This window comes from Vigna angularis, chromosome 5, assembly GCF_016808095.1.
Source record: "Vigna angularis cultivar LongXiaoDou No.4 chromosome 5, ASM1680809v1, whole genome shotgun sequence".
Lineage (NCBI taxonomy): Eukaryota > Viridiplantae > Streptophyta > Magnoliopsida > Fabales > Fabaceae > Vigna > Vigna angularis.
In genome coordinates, this window is record NC_068974.1 from 5,253,993 (window position 1) to 5,275,841 (window position 21,849).

Here is a 21,849-nt window from a genome sequence, read left to right on the forward strand (position 1 = left end):
CCGAAGAGAAACCAAGTGCAGGAAGAGGAGCAACAACCCAATTCATTGCCTGAGGGTCAACCACATGGAGAAGAACCACTTCAGACTTGAAGAACATATATGTTTTATTAGTAGCAAATGTAATAAACAATGCTTTATGTTTTAGTATGTAATTGCCCAATGTTATATGGAGAAGAACCGCTTCAGACATGTTTTATAAACAATGCTTTATGTTTCAGTATGTAATTGCCCAAAGTATCCTATTTATTGGTATTTGTAAGAACAATTGATGACTACTTTTTGGTATTAATATACAACTTCTTCAATTTGACATTGACAGTTTCTTTATTGCAAGTAGTTTCTTTATTGTAATAGACCAAAGTATCCTCTTTCAGTTGTTTATCCAGGTCCCAAGATAGCAGTATTATTTTACTCGTGTATTGTGTATGTTTGTAGTTATGTGTTCTCAACTGTTGATGGAGCCTTTATTGAGCACTGTTTTACAGGTTCTATGCACATTTTATGCTATATATAGGACAACTGCTGACATAAAATTGAAACCAAATTTTCAATTGAACTTATTTTTTCCAAATTTTCATTAAACATCTGAAAGTGATACATCTTCATAGCAAAAAACATAAATACATTACAACATCTACATTAAACAGAACTGCATTAACATTATCAAGCTTACAACTAATACCAAAACAGGCCTACATTACACCTACAGATAAATTATCAAGCCATTCCCATCAACATTGCAAATATAATGATGTTCATTACACATAGAACACTAACAACCCCAACCAAAAATTTCATCCACCTTTGAAGACCCATCACAACTTTCTGCACACCAACTATCTTCTTATCACTTTCATTTTCAAAACTCTTCAGCAACCTCTCATCATTTGCTTCCAACACCTCACAATTAACACTTTCTTCAATTCCCCAACACCATATGAAGTAGTTGCATCCACCATTTTCACTTCCAACCTTATACCTAGGGCAACCCCATAATTGTTTGCCTTGATTCACACTGGTTTTCGCAGTCCTCAACACAAACTTCTCTCCACAATGGCAGATCAGCGAAGCCTCATTCCTGTTCCACCCTCCATCTCCATGAGAGCTCACAAACCACAAATGCTTTCTTCGACACTCATTGCAAGTGGAAGATGAACACGAATGACCCATCGACATTGTTACGTCTTCTGCTTTCGCAATTCCCTATTTTGAAACTTCACGTGCTTGCCAATCTTCAACAATAACAAACTCTAATTAACCAAATAGGGTTTGGAAAATTCACGTGCTTGCACAAAATTCAGAACCACATTCCTCTCACAAATGAAACACGAATGAAATCCCATATTTAAGTTCATCCAATCCTAAATCCCATTTCAGAAATCCATTTTATTAAAATTTAACAAGTTGCCAAATTCCACGTTTCAACTCTCAGCATGCCACGTTTTAAAAAATTGACACATCAACCTTCCACCTGTGCAAAAACTAAACCCCGTTAAGTAAATTTAACGGTAGAGGTTCAATAGATTCAAATTAGCACCTTTAAAGATTAATTGAGGATTCCAAAAAAATAAGAATCAAAATGAAAAAAATCCACAAAAAAAAGGAACAACTAAAGGGTTTAAACCTTGTATAAAAATAAAACAATTAAATATATGATTATTATATATTATATTGGTGTTATGGTGTAATAAATATCAAATTAGACTTTCTAAACATTTATAATTTAGTTATATTTAAAATAGGAACAATTATTTTCTTAATCTATGTAAATATTTACCTTTTAGTTTCTTTTCAATATATATATATATATATATATATATATATATATATATATATATATATATATATATATATATATGTAACAAATAAAAAATTTCTATACCAAATCTTGATCAAACCAGGGGCCAATTGTGGAAGCAGGCAAGACTTTGCTATTACTGAATTTTGCCCCTTTGCACTGCCATTGGAGTCTATTATTCACAATAGTCTCGGGTGTTCATTGAATCAATTTCCACCTAAGTCAGAAGTGATGAATGAGTAAAAACTTGAAAACGCTATTCCCTGATCGTCATTTCTTCCATGGCCGGTAAGGGATTTGACGGAGCGGCACCGACGTCGTTGGTTAGGTCATGGAGAACTGCATTTTTGACACTGAGGGATGAAACCCTAACGATTCCTCCTCGCAATTCCAACGTGCAATTGCTTGACAATCTCATTCTCTCACACTCAAACGCTTTGGTGTCCGCTGCGGTTGAACTTCCCTCTCACGAGGTATCTTCTTCGTTTTCTCCTTTACGTAAATGCTTGCGAGGTTTTAGAGCGTGTTCGGAAACTGATGACGGAAAGTAGTTATAGCTTTCTCGTTTTTCTATATTATGGAAGTGCTTTTTCGGCTTTGCAAACATGCTTTAAATTATGCACTCTCTTCTCACTTGTTATAAATGTACACCTGATTTGTTGTTTAATTTCTTTTCTCCAAGGTTTTGTCCGACATTTTGTTTATGATGGAATTGGTTGCTGCAACTTCTTCAGATGAAGAAGATTGTACTCGTATTTATGCACAGACATCACGACTGGTATGTGTTTTCTTAGGCCTTGTATAAACTTGTACATTGGTGACATTTTCTTATAAGTGATATTGTTGCCTGTGTTCTTATTGCAGATTCATGATATATGCCGATGTGTCTCGTTCGATTTAAATTTCTCCTCTTATAGTAGTGTCCTTAATTGTTTCGGGAAGATGCTGAATCTTTTTCTTAGAAACGTTGCTGCTATTGGCGATATAAGTGGAATTTGCAGTGCTACTACAATAATTCCTGCCATTGAGTGCTTACAGGCTGTCAGGTTTTTTCATTCTCTGAAAAACAATTGATGCATGATGTAATCTTTCGTAGGCACTTTACATACGTCACTTTTGGAACTATTAGGCTGCAGTAATGCTTTTACTTGAAAAGCATAGTAGACACAACATACTTTTGATTAATACAGACTCTTCTCTAATTTCTACCTTACCTATTTGAAAATCTTGACTTTATGTATTTTATTATTTTTCTCTGATACCTTGTTGCTTTTCTATTATATATGATAAATATAAGAGAAGTGACTTTTCTTTTTCTCGTCAGTAATGTTGAATTATGTATTCCGTTATTTAAAATGATAGTAGTAATTTTTGTTTTCTCCATTCTAGTAGATAAATTGTGGATTGTGGCTATTGTGCTTTATTTCTTTTATGTATCCTAATAGTATATTATTATTTATTAATTGCTAGTTGTGGCCCTGGGTATGCTGACAACCTAAGCTCTTTAGTGCCCAGACTTTGCTTTTTAGTATAGGGTTCAAATCTCCTACTGCGACCACCTTGTGGGCAGGGTACCATCCTTGAAAGGGGATTAGCTCTACACCTTAAGGGTTTGGAGGCGCCTTGTGCTATTCTCTAGAACTTTTTGTAGGATTTTATTTTCTTGAAGATTTTCTCAAAGTGATAATATGGCAATTCATCATATATTTCAAATCCTATGAATATGCTTCTGTAGTTTGCAATTTTCCAAGTTCCTGTGGTGTATGTATTTTAATGCGGTCTGTCATTTTATGTTTTTAAATATGAATGAGAAAATACTGTTTACTCAATAACATATGTTGACCTCTATTGCTTGAAAGAGCTAAATGGTGTTGCTCCAAAATTTGAGTTTATACTATTAAAATGTTTCTTTATTTTGCTGCTTTTACTGTTAGTACTCCCAACTTTTTTTCTTTAGTAAATGATACTTTTAATTGACTCTTCAAAATCTGCTCCCTCTCCAGATTTATTATTATATCTCATCGAAGATGGTTGCAATCTGAAGATATTATACTGGTTAAATTTTTACTTGATGTTATCGATTGCTCTCATGGTGTGCCATTTTGGATGCCTCATTCAATTTGTAAAGAAAAATCTACTGGTATTAATATGAGATTTTCCACAGAAAGAAGTTCCAGTGAATTACAGACAGTGGCTTTTGAGATGCTCAGTGAAGCAATCTCAAGAGCTGGGTCATCCTTCCCTGTTGACATTTGGAGATCAATTCTTGAGGTTTATGATAATTCTGCATTTCTTTTTGTAAAACTATTAGTTGTAGGATTTTTTTGAACTAGTCTCTTTTGAAACAGGTGTTCAGGAAAACAATGGACGTCTTGGCATTAAAGCCCCCTGTTGTGGAAGATAGTGCTATGTCCAGGTAATCTGTATGTTGGAGGAACTTATTAGAATTCAATGATGAAACTCATGCATGGTTCATACTTTAGCCATATGTCATTATTTTTATACTTTGCTGCAAGTCACATGCATCTTTTCTGTAGGTTTTATGAATCTTTTCTGTGCTGTCTACATCTTATCCTCATTGATCCAAAATGTGCAGTTTCGGATCATGTAAGTTTAAGACTTTTTTATTTTAATACAAAGAGTAAAGAAATGTTATACCCCTAATCATTGTGACTTGTTTTACTTTTCCTCTAGGTGTCAGTTTTTGTTGCTGTTCTGCGAATGTTCTTAGTTTATGGCCTTTCAGGTAGAACACCAGGAACTTATTTGCTTGTTGGTCACAAGGAGAAGGAGCTTAGTACTATGAGTCCCAAGGCAAGCAGGGAACTACTAAAAAAATCAGATCATGGTACATATAGGCCTCCACACTTGCGCAAAAGGGACTGTTTGAATGTGAAGCACTGTAGTGTTAGGCATTCCCAATACATGTCAGATAGTGAGTCTTCTACTATTAATGTTACGTCTTCAGATTCAGAGTTTAGTGATGGAGATGTATCAGCTAATGATAGTGGCAGAGTGCAGAACTCAAGGGTTAGAGTAGCTGCCATAACTTGCATACAGGTAAATTTGCAAAACTGTCTCATAACTTTAAATTGAGTCTTGCTTGAAATTTAATTGTGAAAAGTCTAGAATGAGAAACAAGTTGGTTAAGATGTATTTTTCGAAGAAATTAGAACCATTAACTTTACCTTTTTGTTATCAACTTCTCCATTATTTGATTGTTGTTGCTATGGCTTTGTTGGATAATTTTGAAAACCTTAGATCAGTTTAGTGTAGAGATATATATGTTTATGTACAATTAATTCTTAACATCCATCTTAATTTGGATTTTAGATGGTAACTATGGTCAATTTGTTACAAATATAATCAACCATATCTCTAATTAACCACCTTTGTAAAAAATTCTTCTATTTTTGTATTTCTTAACTGCTGTTATTTTATTTCTTAAATTAGTTTTCCAATCTTGTATACACACACACACATATGATGTATTCAAAGAAGTAAATCATTTTATATTTGAGATGGTACTGAAACTTGGTTCATATTAGTAAAAAGGTTTATGCCTAACTCAATTTCACAAAATTGATTTCAAAACTTCACAAAATTGATTTATAAGGTGAGGATTGAACTCTATTGATATATTATAATTCAACGTTATGCATAGTTGATGTGAGATCTCTAACACACCTATCACGTCAATGAATGAACATCTCGAGTTTGAGATTACAACAATCCTTATGAACTTGACTAGGTTGGGTTTTAAATGACTTTGATGCCATATCAAATATTAGGGTATAATAGAATGGTTTTATTGCTATGAACACATTAGATATATATACAAGATTGGAAAACTAATTTAGGAAATATAATAGCAACATTTAACGTAATTAGATCCCTATGATTCAGGAATATAATCAGATCCCTATGATTCAGGGATATTTCTATTATACACTTTAATTATAATCTGCTAAACATGGAAGTAATAAAATATGATTGCTGATACTCCCCTCAAGTTGGTAAATATGTATTTTCCATCCCATTTTGGAAACAATGATTTTAAAGTTGTTGCTATTCAACCCCTTTGTTAATTTTTCTTTAATAAAATGTCGATCAATTTTAATTGTGTTTGGTTCTATCATGTTGCACTGGATTATGGACTATGCTATTAACAAATTTGTTATTATAGTGAAGTCTCATTAGTTCATCTTGCTTTATTCTTAAGTCTTCAAAGATGATTTTCAGCCATAGTAGTTCACATATCCCTTTTGTCATTGCCTTGAACTCTGCCCAAACACGGGATCTTATTGTATTTTGTTTTTTATTCATGTAAGTTACAAGATTCCCACCAAGGAAAGTACCGTATCTAGTAGTTGATCTTTGATCCACAATTGACAAAAGATAGTTAGCATCTGCATATACTACTACTAGATTTACATTTCCATTTCGTTTGAACAAAATTCCCTTGCCCAAAGTCTCTTTTAGATATTGCACCATTCTTAATGCAGTCATAAGTGAATCTCCTTCGGTTGATGCATGAACTGGCTAACTAGACTCAATGCAAATGTAACATCAGGTCTAGTGTGAGACAAATGAGTTTGCCAACTAATTTGTGGTAGATTTCCTTGTCAACGACAGTGTCTTCTACATAAATTTGAATGAGTTGTATGAAGATGTAACTTTAAATGCAAATGTAACATCAGGTCTAGTGTGAGACAAATGAGTTTGCCAACTAATTTGTGGTAGATTTCCTTGTCAACGACAGTGTCTTCTACATAAATTTGAAGGACTTGTATGAAGATGTAACTTTAAAAAATTAATCTTTTATGTAATAACTCCAATCTCATAGGTCTAAATAAAAAATAGAAATATATGGAGTCAAATTTTAAACGATTCTTCCATGATTCATATATTTTTCACTAATGATTTTATTTTGATCACTTAAATTTTTAAAAAAGTATTCACATAAAATTCACTAATAATTATTAGTAAGTAACGGGTACTTGTAGTTTGGATACCATGATACCTGTACCTGCACCATCAAAAAGCTGTTGTTTAAATACTTGTATCCATTACCCGCAGATATCCATTAAAAGTACCCATTTGATATTTGTCATAGATTTTACTTGCAGATATCTATAGATACAAATTTTTTTGTCATCCCTAGTTGATAGTCAAGATGCTACTCTTTCTACTTAAGAGCGTAACAACCTAGACATCACAATTTGAGTGTGACTTGACCTACATGTGTGTCTATATGTGTGTATATATATATATATATATGTATGTATGTATATATATACTTTCGAATATGAATTCTGGAAGTGTCTGTAAGTATTTGTATCTCTGTGTTTTTCTCTGTGTTTTTTGGACATAGATATGTTAGTTCAAATGATGTATCTGATCATCAAAGGAACTAATGATCTTATCTAGTTCAAGTGTAGTTCAACTAGTAAAAGCCTAGCACAATAACATTATTAATATTGTAATCATCCCAAGATTGTAGTGTTCCACTTAGCATGGTAGATTTGTATGTCTTTGTTTTTCATATTGAACTTACTGATGTATAATATAGGTCATTACTGTTTGAAGTACGAATTCTTGTGGCAATATTATTCACCTGCGCTAATATATGTCAACATTACTTGATGTAAAAAAACGAAATGCTAGAAGCTCAGTTTATGTAAATGGTGTAGAATTCCATTGTGGTGTTAGAAACAGTGTTATTTAAACTCGGTTATGCAGTGCCATGGCGGAAACTGATGGCAGTTTTGCAACCTGCCTCCACAACTAGGTGGTGGTGAATCAGGTTTCTCGTGGTGGCCCATGGCAGCCGCTTTTGTATAACGTTAGGTGGAAGTGGAACGGGTATGGTGGAAAAGGTGGGGCAGCAGCATGTAGAAGTAAGGAAGGGAGTAGCATGGACAGGAAATCGGAGAAGAAACCCTAATTGGAGGCTGCTGTGTTAGTTTTGTCTTTTGTTGGGTTTAAAGCCCTACTGATACAGTTAAAAAAATTGGGCCAGGCCTAATAAAAACATTCAACCTAATACCTTGAACACCCCTCTCCTTCTTTAGCCACACTGCCCTTTGCCTTGCTGTTTACTGTCACCACCGCCGCCAATGCAGCAGATTACAAGATTGTTTTTTTTTTTCAAATTATTTTGTCAAATACCACCTGCATTTTTAATTTTTTGTTTCTTCTCCATTTCTATATTTTCTGAAAATATACCTATTTTCTAGCAATAATAATGGCCAATGGCCAAGGCATTTCAAAAACATCCCATACTTAAAGAGTTGAGAATGGCTAAAAAGGTTTATTTTCACTTAAACTTCTGATACAATATACTACTGCATTTATAGGAGACAGTAGTTTAGAATACCAAAAGGTCAGGAATCTCCTAAAAAACCTAATAGAAAATTCCCCTACATAAATATTAATAATAATAAAGAACATTACATTTCAACACACATAATATACCTATTTTGCATTATAATTGTATTTCTGTACTTGTTTTTAAATACATATATTATATTTCTTTTGGCAGCAATGTTTTCGTCATAACCCGATATGATTTCCATTATAACTTTATAAAAGACTTTTGGGCTCTTCGATATTTTCGGTATCCGATATTGATAACACTGGTTAGAAACCAATTCAACAAGCCTTTTCGCACCTGGTGAGGTTGGCTATGTTGATCACAAAATTCCATTTGGCATGGATAAAAACCAAGATTTTATGAATATTGTTTGTTTTTAGTAGTAGCTTTTAGAATAGAAATTTCTCAATATCTCCTTATTAATTAGAAAACATATCTTTGGAATCTTTCTATTCATTTTGGTATATTTTTATTTCCTTATTTTAAAGGTTTTGATTATTACAAATAGAGAGGATCAGAATGTAACTTGTGTGATAGTTATCAATAAAATAATTCTTCTGTTCTTACATAGTTCAAGTATTTTATTTGAGATCGTCTCTGGTGACTTCCTCCAATGTCTTGTTCGAATCACTTCCATTATTTAATGTAAAAAATTAGAATCACTTTCGAGAGCACAATGTAATTGTTTCCTTTTACATTTTCAAAGGCCAGAGAACCAATTTCTTGTTCATTAATTTTCCAGACATTTTCAATAGGAAGAAAAACCTATTCCAAATTTTGAGTTTTGGCTACCCTTTCTTGCTCCAATAACTCAAAAGGAAAAGATAAATATATAATTTTTTGTCTTTATTGTTTAACTTGCTTGGATGACATCATCTATGACATATAAGCTTTGCTAACTTTGTGGTGATTGATTGTTCTTTTTCTTATTATTCTTTTATATGTTGGGATGGGAAGGATCTTTGTCAAGCTGATTCTAAATCTTTATCCATGCAATGGTCCTTGCTTTTGCCAACCAGTGATGCACTACAAGCAAGGTATGGCCTGACCATTTCTCCTTTTGTCAATGCAATCAAACTCTAATATTTTTCTCCATTTGATGTTGTTTTCTAACTTTTTTTTTTTAAATTTGTATTTTCATAGGATGCATGATGCAACTTTAATGACATGCTTGCTGTTTGATCCTTGTTTGAAGGTAAAATGACAATGACCTTGATTCCTGTGTGTATAGATGTCCTGTTCTAAATTTCTATTTGAATTTTAGTGGTCACGTATTTTGACATAATATTTTAGTGCACACATGTCCTATATGATGTTATTCTGGCTTGTTAGTTGTAGTTATTTTAATTAGAACTTGGAATTAGAAGATAAAATTGGGTGCCCTGTTCATTACCAACTTATAAGGATTGAAAATCAGAGACAAGAGCGAAATGAAAACCCAACTATTTAGATTGTTTGAGGTGTTGAAGAAGAAAGATGAAGCAGTTCTATGCTTCTATGAGGTCAAATCTCTCACAACTTCACCAATTCTCCACTCCCAACAAATACACCCTTCGTTGCTTATTTTCTCTCAGTACATTCACTGCTCTTCAACATTTTCCCAGCTCGTCTACTATTTACACTTTTGTTCCCTTTAATTTCACTTAGGTGCCCCGGTTCTCATTTTCTTGCTTTACAACTGCACTCAGCTTCGCTCTTCTATAAACTTTGGTGATCTTGGGCCTTAATTTTGTTGCAATTTTGAAACAATGGTTGTTGTGTAGACCTTATAGTGTCTGTTAGAGATCTTTTTTTAATTAAAGATATGCCCAAGTTATAGTATATAAATGAATACAAACCTCACTTTCTAAACGGATTTTGTAAGGTTGAATTAAACTTAAAATCCACTTTCAAGGAGCGTCTGTCCCTCCTTTGCTCATCACTAACTTTGTGATGTTTTATTTGCTCATCAAACTTTGTGATGTTCTACTTGCTCATTGTAACTTCATCCTGTGTGTTTGGTCCTCTGATGGAGTAGAAATTAGAAGCAATGTGAAAAGCTGCTCAATTATCACAATACTTCTTTATTTGTTGAATCTCACAAAATTCTAATTCTTTGAGGAACTGTTTTACCCACATAGACTCACAAGTGAGTGATGTCATTGCCCTATATTCAACTTCAATAGTTGATCAGATAACCACATTTTGTTTCTTAATTCTCAAAGGAATAATATTTTCTCCAATGAAAACATAATATCCTATAGTAGATCATCTTTCCGTAGGAGAACTTTCTCCATCAACATAACGCTTTGGTATTACCTATATCTTAATAAAGTAGAGCTTGTCATGGAGTCTTTTTTATGTATCTTAGGATATGAATGACAACATTCCAATGATCAATACGAGGAGTCTGTACAAATTGTCTCATACCAACTGTGAAAGGCAAATTCAGTCTTGTAATAGTAAGATGAATAAATTTTTTAACCAATCTTCTATGTCTTTCTGAATGAGGGAAAACTTCACCATGATTTGCATCTAGTTTTTGATTTGGATTCGTAGGACTATCTACTAGTTTATGGTCAATCTTACCTATCTCTTTTAGGATATCTGAAGCATATTTCCTTGTGAGAAATTACTACTTTCTTTGATTATGTTACTATAACACCCAAAATATATGGCACTTTTAGGATTCTTCGTTTGAAGATGATTGCATTAGTGCTCTTATAGTGTAATAATTATATCATCAACATACATTATTAAGAACACCTTTTTTAGGGATACTACAAAGAGAGCAACATAATTTACAAAGTCAGATTCCCTTAAAGCGACAAACCTAGGGGTTGCTCTATGTAGATTCTTTTCTCTAGATTGTCTTAAAGAAAAGCATTTCTAATGTCCAATTGATAAAGTGACTAATGATGAGTGACCGCCATGGCAAGAAAAAGACATACCATAGTTATTTATGTCACTAGAGAGAAAGTATCACCATAATTGGGGCTATTCATATGAGTGTATCGTTCAACCATCTATTGAAGCTTTCAGGTGATCAATTTCACCATTGGGTCCAACTTTAATGCCATAGACCCAATGACAAACAACTGTCCCAAATGGAAGAAGAACTAATTTCCATGTACTCTTTGTTTCAAGAACTTGCATTTTAGAAATCAATGCTTGTCTCTCTCTAGGTTCATCAAGTGCTTTTGTCACATTTTTAGGAATAGTAATAGAAGGTACAAAAGGAATAAAAGAAAAATAAGGAGACAACCTACGATAGTTGAGAGAATTGTATGTAGGATGTTGATTATGAGTTGAATGAGTACATTTCAGATAAAATGGGCTAACATGAGTCATCATTATTAGGTGTCGTGGTATTGAGTGATGATTGAGTAGAACCTAATGGAGAGGATTCACCTTGGAGCGTTGGACTAGTCATTTGGTTCCTATGTTGGGTGTTAGGAGGAGGTGGAACAAAAGACTCAATTATGACATAGGTAGAATATCTTGGAGAAACCACATATCCTTTTATCGAAGGAGGGAAAAAAGGAGTTGGTTAAACAAAAGTGACACTAGCAAACATAAAGTATCTCTTGGTTTTAGGAGAGTAACTTGTGGGAGTCAATCTAAACTCAGACATATCATGTAAATGTTTTGGAGATACAGATGCAAAACAAAACCCAAATGAGCTAGTTCCCATGTAGTATAGGCCTTTGGATTCACGCCCTTAGTCAATTAGTCAACCCTTACCATGTTCTTGTATAACAAAAAGTTGAAAATAAGACTGATTTATTATTCTCAATCGTTAAAAAATAATTTCTGATACTCTGTATTTGTAATAATCTAATTCTCCTAAAAAGAGAAATAGGGAAACTAGGAAAGTAAAATAAAATAAAAGATTATATATCTATTTCCTCTAATTAGGAATATTCTAAAGATATTATCTCAAATTACAACACTCCCCCTCAAGCTGGATCATACAAGATTGTATGAACCAAGCTTGGAATAGACAAACCCAATCAGAGATAATGTCAATAAACCAAATTGCACACACAAACAAATGTAGCCCAAGAGACTCCTCAGCATCATATGGAGAATAATGGACAACAATGGACAACCGTGAACTTGCACCATGAAACTTCAACTTGGACAACAATGGACAAAAGAGATTTTCCATTAACAATGGATGATGACTTGCAGCAGCAAACTGCAAGAATGGATGAAGGCTTGTAGTGGTGAATCACAACAAACTGCAGGGACTAGATTGTCATCAATAGTGGGGAACAACAACAAAGCTTCAAGAACTTGATTTCCATGAGTAACATGTGGGAGGCCTTCAAAGGCTAACAGTAATGAAGCTTTAGGGACTTAAGTGCCCTAACAACAACGAACCTTTAGGGACTTAACTACCCTAACAACAACGAACCTTCAAGGACTTAACTGTCCTGAACAACAACAAACCTTCAGGGACTTAACTGCCCTGAACAACAACAAACCTTCAGGGACTTAACTGCCCTCAATAGCAACAAACCTTCAGGGACTTTAACTGCCCTGAACAACAACAAACCTGTAGGAACTGAACTTCCCTGTAGTGGCTAACAACAACAATCCTGTAGGGACTTAACCACCCTACAACGGCTAAAACAACAAAAAACCTGTAGGGTCTACACTACCCTACAACGACTGAACCTTTTCTTCCCCTCACGATTGAACACACGTCAATGACGTGAAGGTGAAAGAACGGATGAGAACCGATCCGTACTTGGGGACAAATCTGAAACCCCTAACATCGAACGAGTCAAATCAGCGGGTGGTCTCATAGAACAACTCTCAGTGAGCTGTTACAACAAGGCATTGGCGGTGCAAGGATCCTTTCACATGACAGACAGAACTGACGCAGGGGTGTCATGAGTGGACGTTTGTGGTCCTCAAGATTCTGAACAAAATGATGGTGAAGACAGGCTTGGCCACAGGTGCTGATGCATTTGGTGGCACAAGCGGTGGAGATGACGGGAAGAAGGACCGCCATTGTATATCAGTGAAACAAACGGAAGAAGAAACCCATTGGGTGTGGCAGAAAACCCTTCACATTGGTGAAGGCAAAGAGCCCTTCTCAATGGAGAAGAATATGATGGAAGCGGGAGAAGTAGTACTAGGAGCTGGCACATCAATGACATCAACAGCGGAGACGAAGCACTGTTGCTCGAGAAACAGAAACGAATTTAGTGAGAAAGGGAGAAACCTAGTGGTGGAGCAGGAAAGGTTCTGGTCATGAAACGTGAGGCGATACCCCCTACGGCAAAGCTGGAGGATGACGAAAGTGGAAGAGGATGGTGTGAACTTGAGAAGAAGTCAAAGGGTCAAAAGAAGATCATTTGAGTGAGGCGAACAGAAAGCTAGTGGCACGGTGATCTTCTGACCAGGGAAGGGCAACACGTGAACAGTACGCGCCCAAGATCTACCAAAGAGAGGAGGCGCGTGACGGTGCGTTAGGACGAGACAGAGACGGCGACCACCAGGGTTAGGTCGCATTCGAAGAGACGATCCAGATCCGCTATTTACCGATCAAAACTGCAATGGTGACCGGCGGCAGACGGTAGCCGGCGACATACGGAGGCTGACGACGGATGGTGACCGGTGGTGGAGAGCGGTGGTGCACAGCGCAGTTAGCAGCGAAGGCAGTGGCCTTTCTTGGGTTCTTCGAAGAAGAGACTTTCGGTCTCATTGATTCAACTGGCAGTCAATAAGAATGCCAAAAGGAGCCAAAATTGATTGGGCATCAACAGATCTAAAGCACAGCTACTGGTCCGAAAGCGAATGGGTTCGAATCCCATTCTAATCATACTCAAACAAACACTGTATTTGGTAATACTGGAAAAAAGGTCAGAATTCTAAGGCAGAACTTGACTAGGGCAATTGAGCCCACTAAAAACACATGTTAAAGAAGAGACTTTTAGGGGCTGCCGGCGCCCATGGCGGCCGGTCGCCGACGGATAGCAAAGACAGCGGAAGTGGATCAAACAAGCTATGATACCAAGTTGAAAATAAGACTGATTTATTATTCTCAATCATTAAAAAATACATTCTGATACTCTCTATTTGTAATAATCTAATTCTCCTAAAAAGAGAAATAGGGAAAGTAGGAAAGTAAAATAAAATAAAAGATTATATATCTATTTCCTGTAATTAGGAAGATTCTAAAAATATTATCTCAAATTACAACACAAAAGAATAGACATCAATGGTTATTGAACAGTTCAATGATTTGTTAGTTGACTTAAAGAAATGAGAAAAGTGAAGCTTGGCCAATTCTTTGAGAGTCAACTATAGATTCATTGGCTAGGATTTTGTGATGAGACTTTTTAGGAAAGGAGAACGACTAAAACAGAAAGGTATTACTAGAAATATATCAAAAGAACTTGTGTCAATTTTCCATGAACATTGGCTTCCTACAAATTATGAAATGCAAGTTGGTAATAATGGGAGGTGTAGATGATTGTGCTTGGCTACCAAATTTGAACTTGAAATATGTTTGATATTACTTATTAGAAACCTTTGGTTCCACAACCTTAGATTTGAAGACAATAGTTTTTACGTCAGGGAAGTCATGGAGTGAGTTGGAAGTTTCTTGGATATGACCTTTCTCTTACAATATTTACACTTAGGATATCTTCTACTACCGCGTCTTCCTCTAATTCCACAACTTCCAATTACCTATACCAAAATCATAACTACAGATTTAGTGGATTCTTGAAAGTTTCTACCCTTAAGAGCTAGAACATGAAGAAGCCATGTTGTTGAACATTTCTTCTTTGGAACTTGTTGTACAGTTAAGATTTGATCCCTAATATGATTAAAATTCTCGTTCATCAAACCAAGGATCATAATCGTATAAAATTTGTCTGGCTTCTTGATTTGTTCTAGGAAATCAATTTCTGAAAACACCTTAGTTTTTCAACAAGTTGATCATTAGTGATAAAGGATGTTGTTTCATGGTGTGCCTGTTTAACTGATGTTATCATGTGGACAAGGTCATAGACATTAATAAGGTTCCTCTTATGAGTTAACTTAAGTATTTAGAAACAAATTTATCTTAATAATTTTAATATCGATTTAAGAACCCAAAGATGCCTTCCATTGAAAACGAATTTAATCCCAAAGATTTATGTGTCAATGTTAACATCTTAGAGAAGATTATGATGAAGCACACGAAAAGGGGAACGAGTAACAAGGAACACAAAGAAGGAACAAGAAACAAGGAACACAAAGAAGGAACAAGAAACAAAGAACACAAAGAAGTTATTGGTGGTACAAAGTTGAATACCGAAGAACGTGGGAATAAAATAAGGACTAGAAAAGAAAGATCAAGTGGAGAAGACTTAGGAGGATGGAAGAAGGAGACCGCCACTTGAAGATGAAGAGTTCTTCATGTTGATGATTAGCTCCATGGAGAATTGCTGCATGACTCCTAAGAGAAGAAGATAATATTCAAAACTCAAGATCACTCTTACCCAAGGGTCTCAAATGCTCACAAATTTCATATATCATCCAAAGTAAAAATACAGGAAGTAGTGTAGGCTATTTGTATCCTTATTTGTCCAAAAACTGTCCTACATGAGACCTAGACATGTCTCAAATCAATTGCTAATGTCCCTCCCAAAGGCTTCCAAGATTCAAATATAAAAGAGGGAGAAACTTTAAAATCTGAACTTAGAAATCCAAATCCAGGGTAACCTTCTTGTTGGTTGAAATTCCTTCATGGCTTCCATACCTTGATTCATGCATTCCCTGCCAACTTAAGGCATGTGTTCCTTGCCATATTCTCCTTGTTTTGCCTAAGAATTAGAGCTTCCAAATTGGGCTTCTAATGTTGCTTGACTTTAAAACTCCATACCCTTTTGTACTTTAAATGCCCATTTATGTATTTTACTATATGAACCTAATTTGAAAATATATTCTTATCACAAGTCGAAGAAATATGAAACAAGGAAAAAAAGAAACTATTTATGATTGCAAGAGCATTTTTGTTTGTCATGCTTCTATTAATTGTTCTTAAAATATGATCTTGCTCCTTTTCTTGTTCTTCATTCGTTAATTCATCCAATGCTAAATGTCATTTGCAAAGATACTTTCAACAATTTCCAAAACCTTGTGCAAGTTTTGAAAATTGAGGGTTCCCAATATATTGGGTTCCAAAGATTGCCACAATGGTAATGAACAAGATCACTAATAGCAGTGTCAAAGTGAGCCAACCCAGTTCACACAGGTTGACTTAGCACAGGTTGAGCTAAAAATGAGTAAGCTCAAGCCGACTCTCTTTCTGGTGAGCCATAAATTTTTGTAACTCGGCTCGACCCACCATAGGTTGGTGGGTTGATTCACTTAAGAATGTTTTGTTTTTTCAATTTATTTTATATATTAATGATCGTACAATCAGAGCAGACTCTCTAGAGTCATTATATAAGATTAGAATCAAAATGTTTGCCTATTTTACCTAATATTATCATAAAGATAGTAAATGAAAATTAAAGTTTCAAGCTACATAACTTGACAAACAAATAAATTAAACATTCAAACTATTCAATCATTATTTAACAACATTCTAGTATTTGAAATGATCAAATTGTCATATTAGATATTAGAAGTAGTAAATAATTGTAATAAAAAACTTGTAAAAAATGGTGAAAAACTAATAAAGGGATTTTATATTTGGGTTGTGGATCAACTCACCTTCAACTTGGCTTAAACGTATTTAACCTAGGAATTAAGTGAGCCGGGTCCAATTTGATCCACATTTAAACCATGTAAAACGTTTCCAACCCAACCTGGTTTGAACTTGCGGTGAGTCGGGTTGGCTCAAAGGTTGAAACCCATTTTGATATCTCTAATCAATATCTAGTAAAGCCAAATATTTCTAAAGATATTTTCCTATCAAATGATATCATATCTCCCTATTTAATGTTATCTAATCATATCTCTAACAATATCTAATAATCAGAATAGTATGGCTACTTCCATAAGAGTGCCAAGAAAGTTGGATTTGGATTGAGCTTTCCTAGTATTGATATTGGATGAGAATTTTACCTCTATCTTTTACTTGAATTTTGGCATGATACTGGAATTCCCTTCTCCGGTAGCTATTGCAGTTTATTGGCATTAATTCAACTCTATTCTAACAAACTTTCCTTTGGCATGTTTTATGTAGTGTGCAGTTTTGTTTATTTTTCAACTTCCAGATGCATCTCCTTTCATATGCATGCAGCTAATTAACTTTACTCTTTAGATAATGCTCAATTATCCCCCTCACCTCGCATGAACAAGGGTGTTGGTTTTATTGTGTTCTTGATTTCCTGGCTAAGAAAAGGTTGTTTGTGTCACTCAGGCACGTATGGCATCTGCAACCACGCTAGTGACCATGATGGATGGTCTGTCTTCGATTTTCCTACAAGTAGCTGAATATAAGGAGTCTAACAAATTTGGATCTTTTATGGCACTTTCTAGCTCCCTTGGCAAGATTTTACTGGAACTTCATAGAGGTATCTATAACATTTGCTGTATCTTATTGAATATATTGTGGCTTACAGACATCTGTTTTATGCTTTTGATTTTTTTCTTGTCTCTTCATTATTTATTTACATATTTTACTTAATTTTACACTTGTTGTCTCTTTTCCATTGATGTGTAGGTCTTCTTTACCTAATAGAGCATGAAGCTCATACTAAATTGCTGGCTTTGTTATTCAGGATTATCAAGCTTTTGATATCATCTACACCGTATGTTTCTTTGCTTCTCATATTATTCTATTTGTTCAATTTAGTTATAATTGAAATGGTACGTTTTTCGTTGTTTTTCTTTTACTCATAAATATGTAAAATATTCTTTTGGTTTTGGTTATTGGTTCTCTTATACTTTCATGATCGGAGCCAAAAAAGATCTTTTTAGATAATAGTAAAGGGGGACTTGAGATAGAATTATGGAAAAACTTAAGAGTTTGTTTCATCTCTTAGCTCATACATTCATATATAGGAGTTCCTCCATCTAATGTTTAGAAAAGCAATGATTAATCCTACTGTATAGAGCAGATAGGAAACTATGCATAAGTTAACTAGTTGCACAATTCTGACACATGCTTGAGCTTGAGTAAATAGATTGTATGTACGAAACTTGAAACATATAAACTGAATTGAAGGTCCTCTTCTGGACTTAATCGAAATCAATTTCTTCTACTATTAATTTTTGGTTTTGGTCCATTGGACCATGCACATGTCTACCATCAATCTTACCTATTTCTTGTAGGATGTCTAAGGCATATTTTTTGAGGATTTAAAATACATTCATTTCATTGAGCTATGTCAATACTTCAAAAGTAGTTAAGTAAGATCATTGGTTTGAAAGTGATTGCATAAATGTTTTTTTTAATGGGAAATTGTAATGACGTCATTACCTTTGATGATTATATTTTCAACATACACAATTTAGTATACAAATCAAATGATCAACTTCACTATGTTTTAGCCCAAAAGTTTGTACTATTTGGATGATTTCCAAACCAGGACACTTTATACACTAACCCACGGTCCCCTTGGACAAGAAACCTAAGAGGTTGCTTTGTGTAGATTTTCTTTTCTAGATCTCCATGAAGAAATACATTCTTGATATCCAACTGATGGAGAGCCAATGGCAAATAGTAGCAATGACAAAGAAAAGTCTAACTATGGGAATCTTGGTTATACTAAGGAAATGTCACCATACCTTTTGGTAACTAGTCTTGCTTCATAGTGAGTCTGGATTTGACAATTTACTATTTGCAGAGACAAGTAAGCAAAGAAAGTGTTAAAAATGAAACAAATAATGGGTGATAGACTTTCTACCATGAAACAAGAAGATTGGCTATTAAAGTATATAAAATAATCATAAATCTTCTCTTTGCCAAACCAATTATATGTAAACAATAATAAAATGTTTATTAACATAATCAATTACATAAACTCTTAATCGATTATGTTAATAAATGTTTTATTGTTAATTACTTTTTAAATTTTAAATGAGTAACTTTTAATAATTATATTGGTGACACATTTTTATATGGATAAATAGTTGGTTTAGTAAAACAATTATTGACATATTTTGTTTTAGTACAACAAGAAAAAAAATTTACACCCTTGTACAAAAATTTTATTTTTGTGAATTTGGTTGAACTCCATAAAATAATTTATGTTTGGTCTTTAGTAATTATCACGTGAGTTTATTAAAGAAAAAATTAACGTTAATATGCAATTATCCTTAAAGGAATCACTGAGGATTTTAAATTTACAAAGCAAAAAACCAAGGACAATAGTAGTGATACCAATTTTTTAGACGAGAATATGTTAGGAAGATACATTTGAGAGCTCTTGTAGATAACTAGTCTATAGGGAACATGTCATGAATAAAACATATACACTACAAAGCATGGGGAGATACATGAAACAGGTTTATTAGAAACTAGGATAGAAAGGAAATGTTATTGTCAGAGGGAGGAAGAGAAAATCCTGTTTATGTGGAAGCAAGGCATAAGAATGTCACCTCGGTGGTGAATAGACACATCTGTATCAAGAAATAAGGTACAAAGTAGTCTAAACAAAGTGTCAATCTTTTTTCTTTGTTATACCATTTTGCTAAGGTGTATGAGAACATGTTGATTTTTGTAAAATGCCATGTGAACTTAAAATAGTAGAAAAGCTAAAAGAAAAGTATTCTTTGGCATTATCACTCCTAAAAATGCTGATAACTTGGCTAAACTAATTTTTTGTTTTGTTAAGTAAGGCCTAGATAGACAATAATTTAGATCAATCTTTTCGTTAAAAAAGCCCAAGTTCAACGAGAATATTCAACAATAAATGTGACAATATCGAAAATAAAAATGGTTACTTGGCTTGGCCCCAATTTTCAAAATGAATTATGCACAAGGGAAAGTTATATCTTGCAACAAGTCTCCATACAAAGGAAGATCTAACTTGTTTACTTAGTTGGCATGTTTCACACTGTTACCCTGGGGTTTTTTTGAGATTAGTTACCATTTTTTAAATTTTGGTAAGCGTAGATGACTTAGTGACCATGCAAAATTTTGGAGGAGGCGATGCAAAAGAGGGCATAAAATATTTGGTTTGAAGACAATAGAGTCCTTTAGTTTTTTTTGTCTCACGAATCAATTGACTTGTGCCCTTCTCCAACATATAACTAAAGAATTGGCATTAAAGATTAGTGAACAATTTAATCACATAGTTAAATGAGTTAGAGAAATGAGGTTAAAAGGACAAATGGGACAAGAAGAAAAATATTGAGTCAAGGAAGAAGCAAAGGAGACTTGTCCAACTCCTTGGGAAGCAACTTTGGACCCATTGATTAAGTAATTGTTGTAATTAGAGAAAAATCTTCCTAATTAGAAAAAATATCTATAGAATCTTCTAGTTTATTTTTCGGTATATTTTTTCCTTATCTCCTTTTCTTGAAAGATTAGATTGTTACAAATAAGTGCAAGGAGAATGTAATATACCTGAATGATAATAATAAAAATCATTCTCTTTTCAAGATGGTATTAGAAATCTTGATATTGGGAGCTCCGTTTCAGTTGCAACAGTAGCAACTGCCGCTGCTGTTCGGCCATTGCGGCTGCCGTCATAGCCATTGGGGTCATTGATAAGGTAGAAATATGTGTCCAACTCCGACAAACACAATGCCAGAAATCGTTCTGGGAAAGACGTCGACACGCGCCACCACCATCACCAGTGCGATCCACTCACTGTCGTCATCACAGAAAGGGTTGTCTTGAGTCCGTTTCACGGGTCGGTGACGTCCATTTGGCCCAGATTTGAGTAGATGAGTTTTGATTTCTGCTCCTTTTTCCTGGTGTAGCCCACATGTCGTTATCGTGTGGGATAGGGTCACCAGAGACACCTGATTGCATTCCATGGGATGTCTAATATAAAAATTATTTCTTTGGGTCCTAATGATCTTCCAATTATGGTGGGTGCCTATGGGTTGGATGGTTAGAATTTCTTACAATGGAGCCTATACATTCGAAGGATTCTCAAGGGATGTTCAAGACTAGATCACATAGATGGAGGAGGTGTAGGACTAGACGACACTAATTTTTCAATTTGGGACAATAAAGATTCACTAATTATGACTTTGATGTGACATTCCATGATTCCTTAGATAAGTCAAAATTATATGTTTCACTCTTTTGCCAAAGAGTTATGGGATGATTTACAAAGAACTTTTTTATTAAAAAAAGGATTTTGCTGCATGCTATGACATTGAAAGCAAAATATTTAATACAAAATCAGGCTTGTTTTCCGTATCAGAATAACACGGAATCCTGAATGGACTTTGGATTGAATTGGATCAATACCAAACAATAATGTTGGAAGTCCTACATCAACTAGAGATAGCGACAATTCATAGTATATAAGTGGGTACAAACCTCATCTTACAAGCCGGTGTTATGGGGTTGAGTTAGGCTTAAAGTCTACTTCTTAACAAATAAAGATGTGTAAAACATATACTGCCGCACGTGTTGGAGCTATGGAAAGAGGAATAATCTTTAAATTTCTCTGTGGCCTGAATCATGAGTACGACCCAATCTGGATACAAATCTTAGGAAGAGAAAAATTACCATCGCTATCAGAAGCATTTTTTATGGTAAGAGAACTGAATAATT

At 34.4% G+C, this 21,849-nt stretch overlaps 1 protein-coding gene across 10 annotated transcripts in view; it reads left to right on the plus strand.

Moving 5' to 3' along the window:
* The first annotated feature begins 1,888 nt into the window (after positions 1–1,888).
* LOC108340207 (uncharacterized) overlaps positions 1,889–21,849 on the plus strand; it is a 60,286-nt gene continuing 40,325 nt past the window's right edge. For 2 of the 10 annotated variants that reach the window (XM_017577417.2, XM_017577420.2), the window contains exons 1-11: positions 1,889–2,271; positions 2,481–2,576; positions 2,663–2,844; positions 3,802–4,069; positions 4,147–4,214; positions 4,336–4,405; positions 4,493–4,858; positions 9,132–9,211; positions 9,318–9,369; positions 17,530–17,683; positions 17,833–17,920. In XM_017577417.2, the coding sequence (XP_017432906.1) occupies positions 2,080–2,271; positions 2,481–2,576; positions 2,663–2,844; positions 3,802–4,069; positions 4,147–4,214; positions 4,336–4,405; positions 4,493–4,858; positions 9,132–9,211; positions 9,318–9,369; positions 17,530–17,683; positions 17,833–17,920 (1,616 nt within the window). In that variant the 5' untranslated portion in view covers positions 1,889–2,079. Of the gene's footprint in view, positions 2,272–2,480; positions 2,577–2,662; positions 2,845–3,246; positions 3,446–3,801; positions 4,070–4,146; positions 4,215–4,335; positions 4,406–4,492; positions 4,859–9,131; positions 9,212–9,317; positions 9,370–17,529; positions 17,684–17,832; positions 17,921–21,849 lie in introns of those variants that run through there. The other 8 variants (XM_017577418.2, XM_052878614.1, XM_052878613.1 and 5 more) reach the window with 8 other exon arrangements.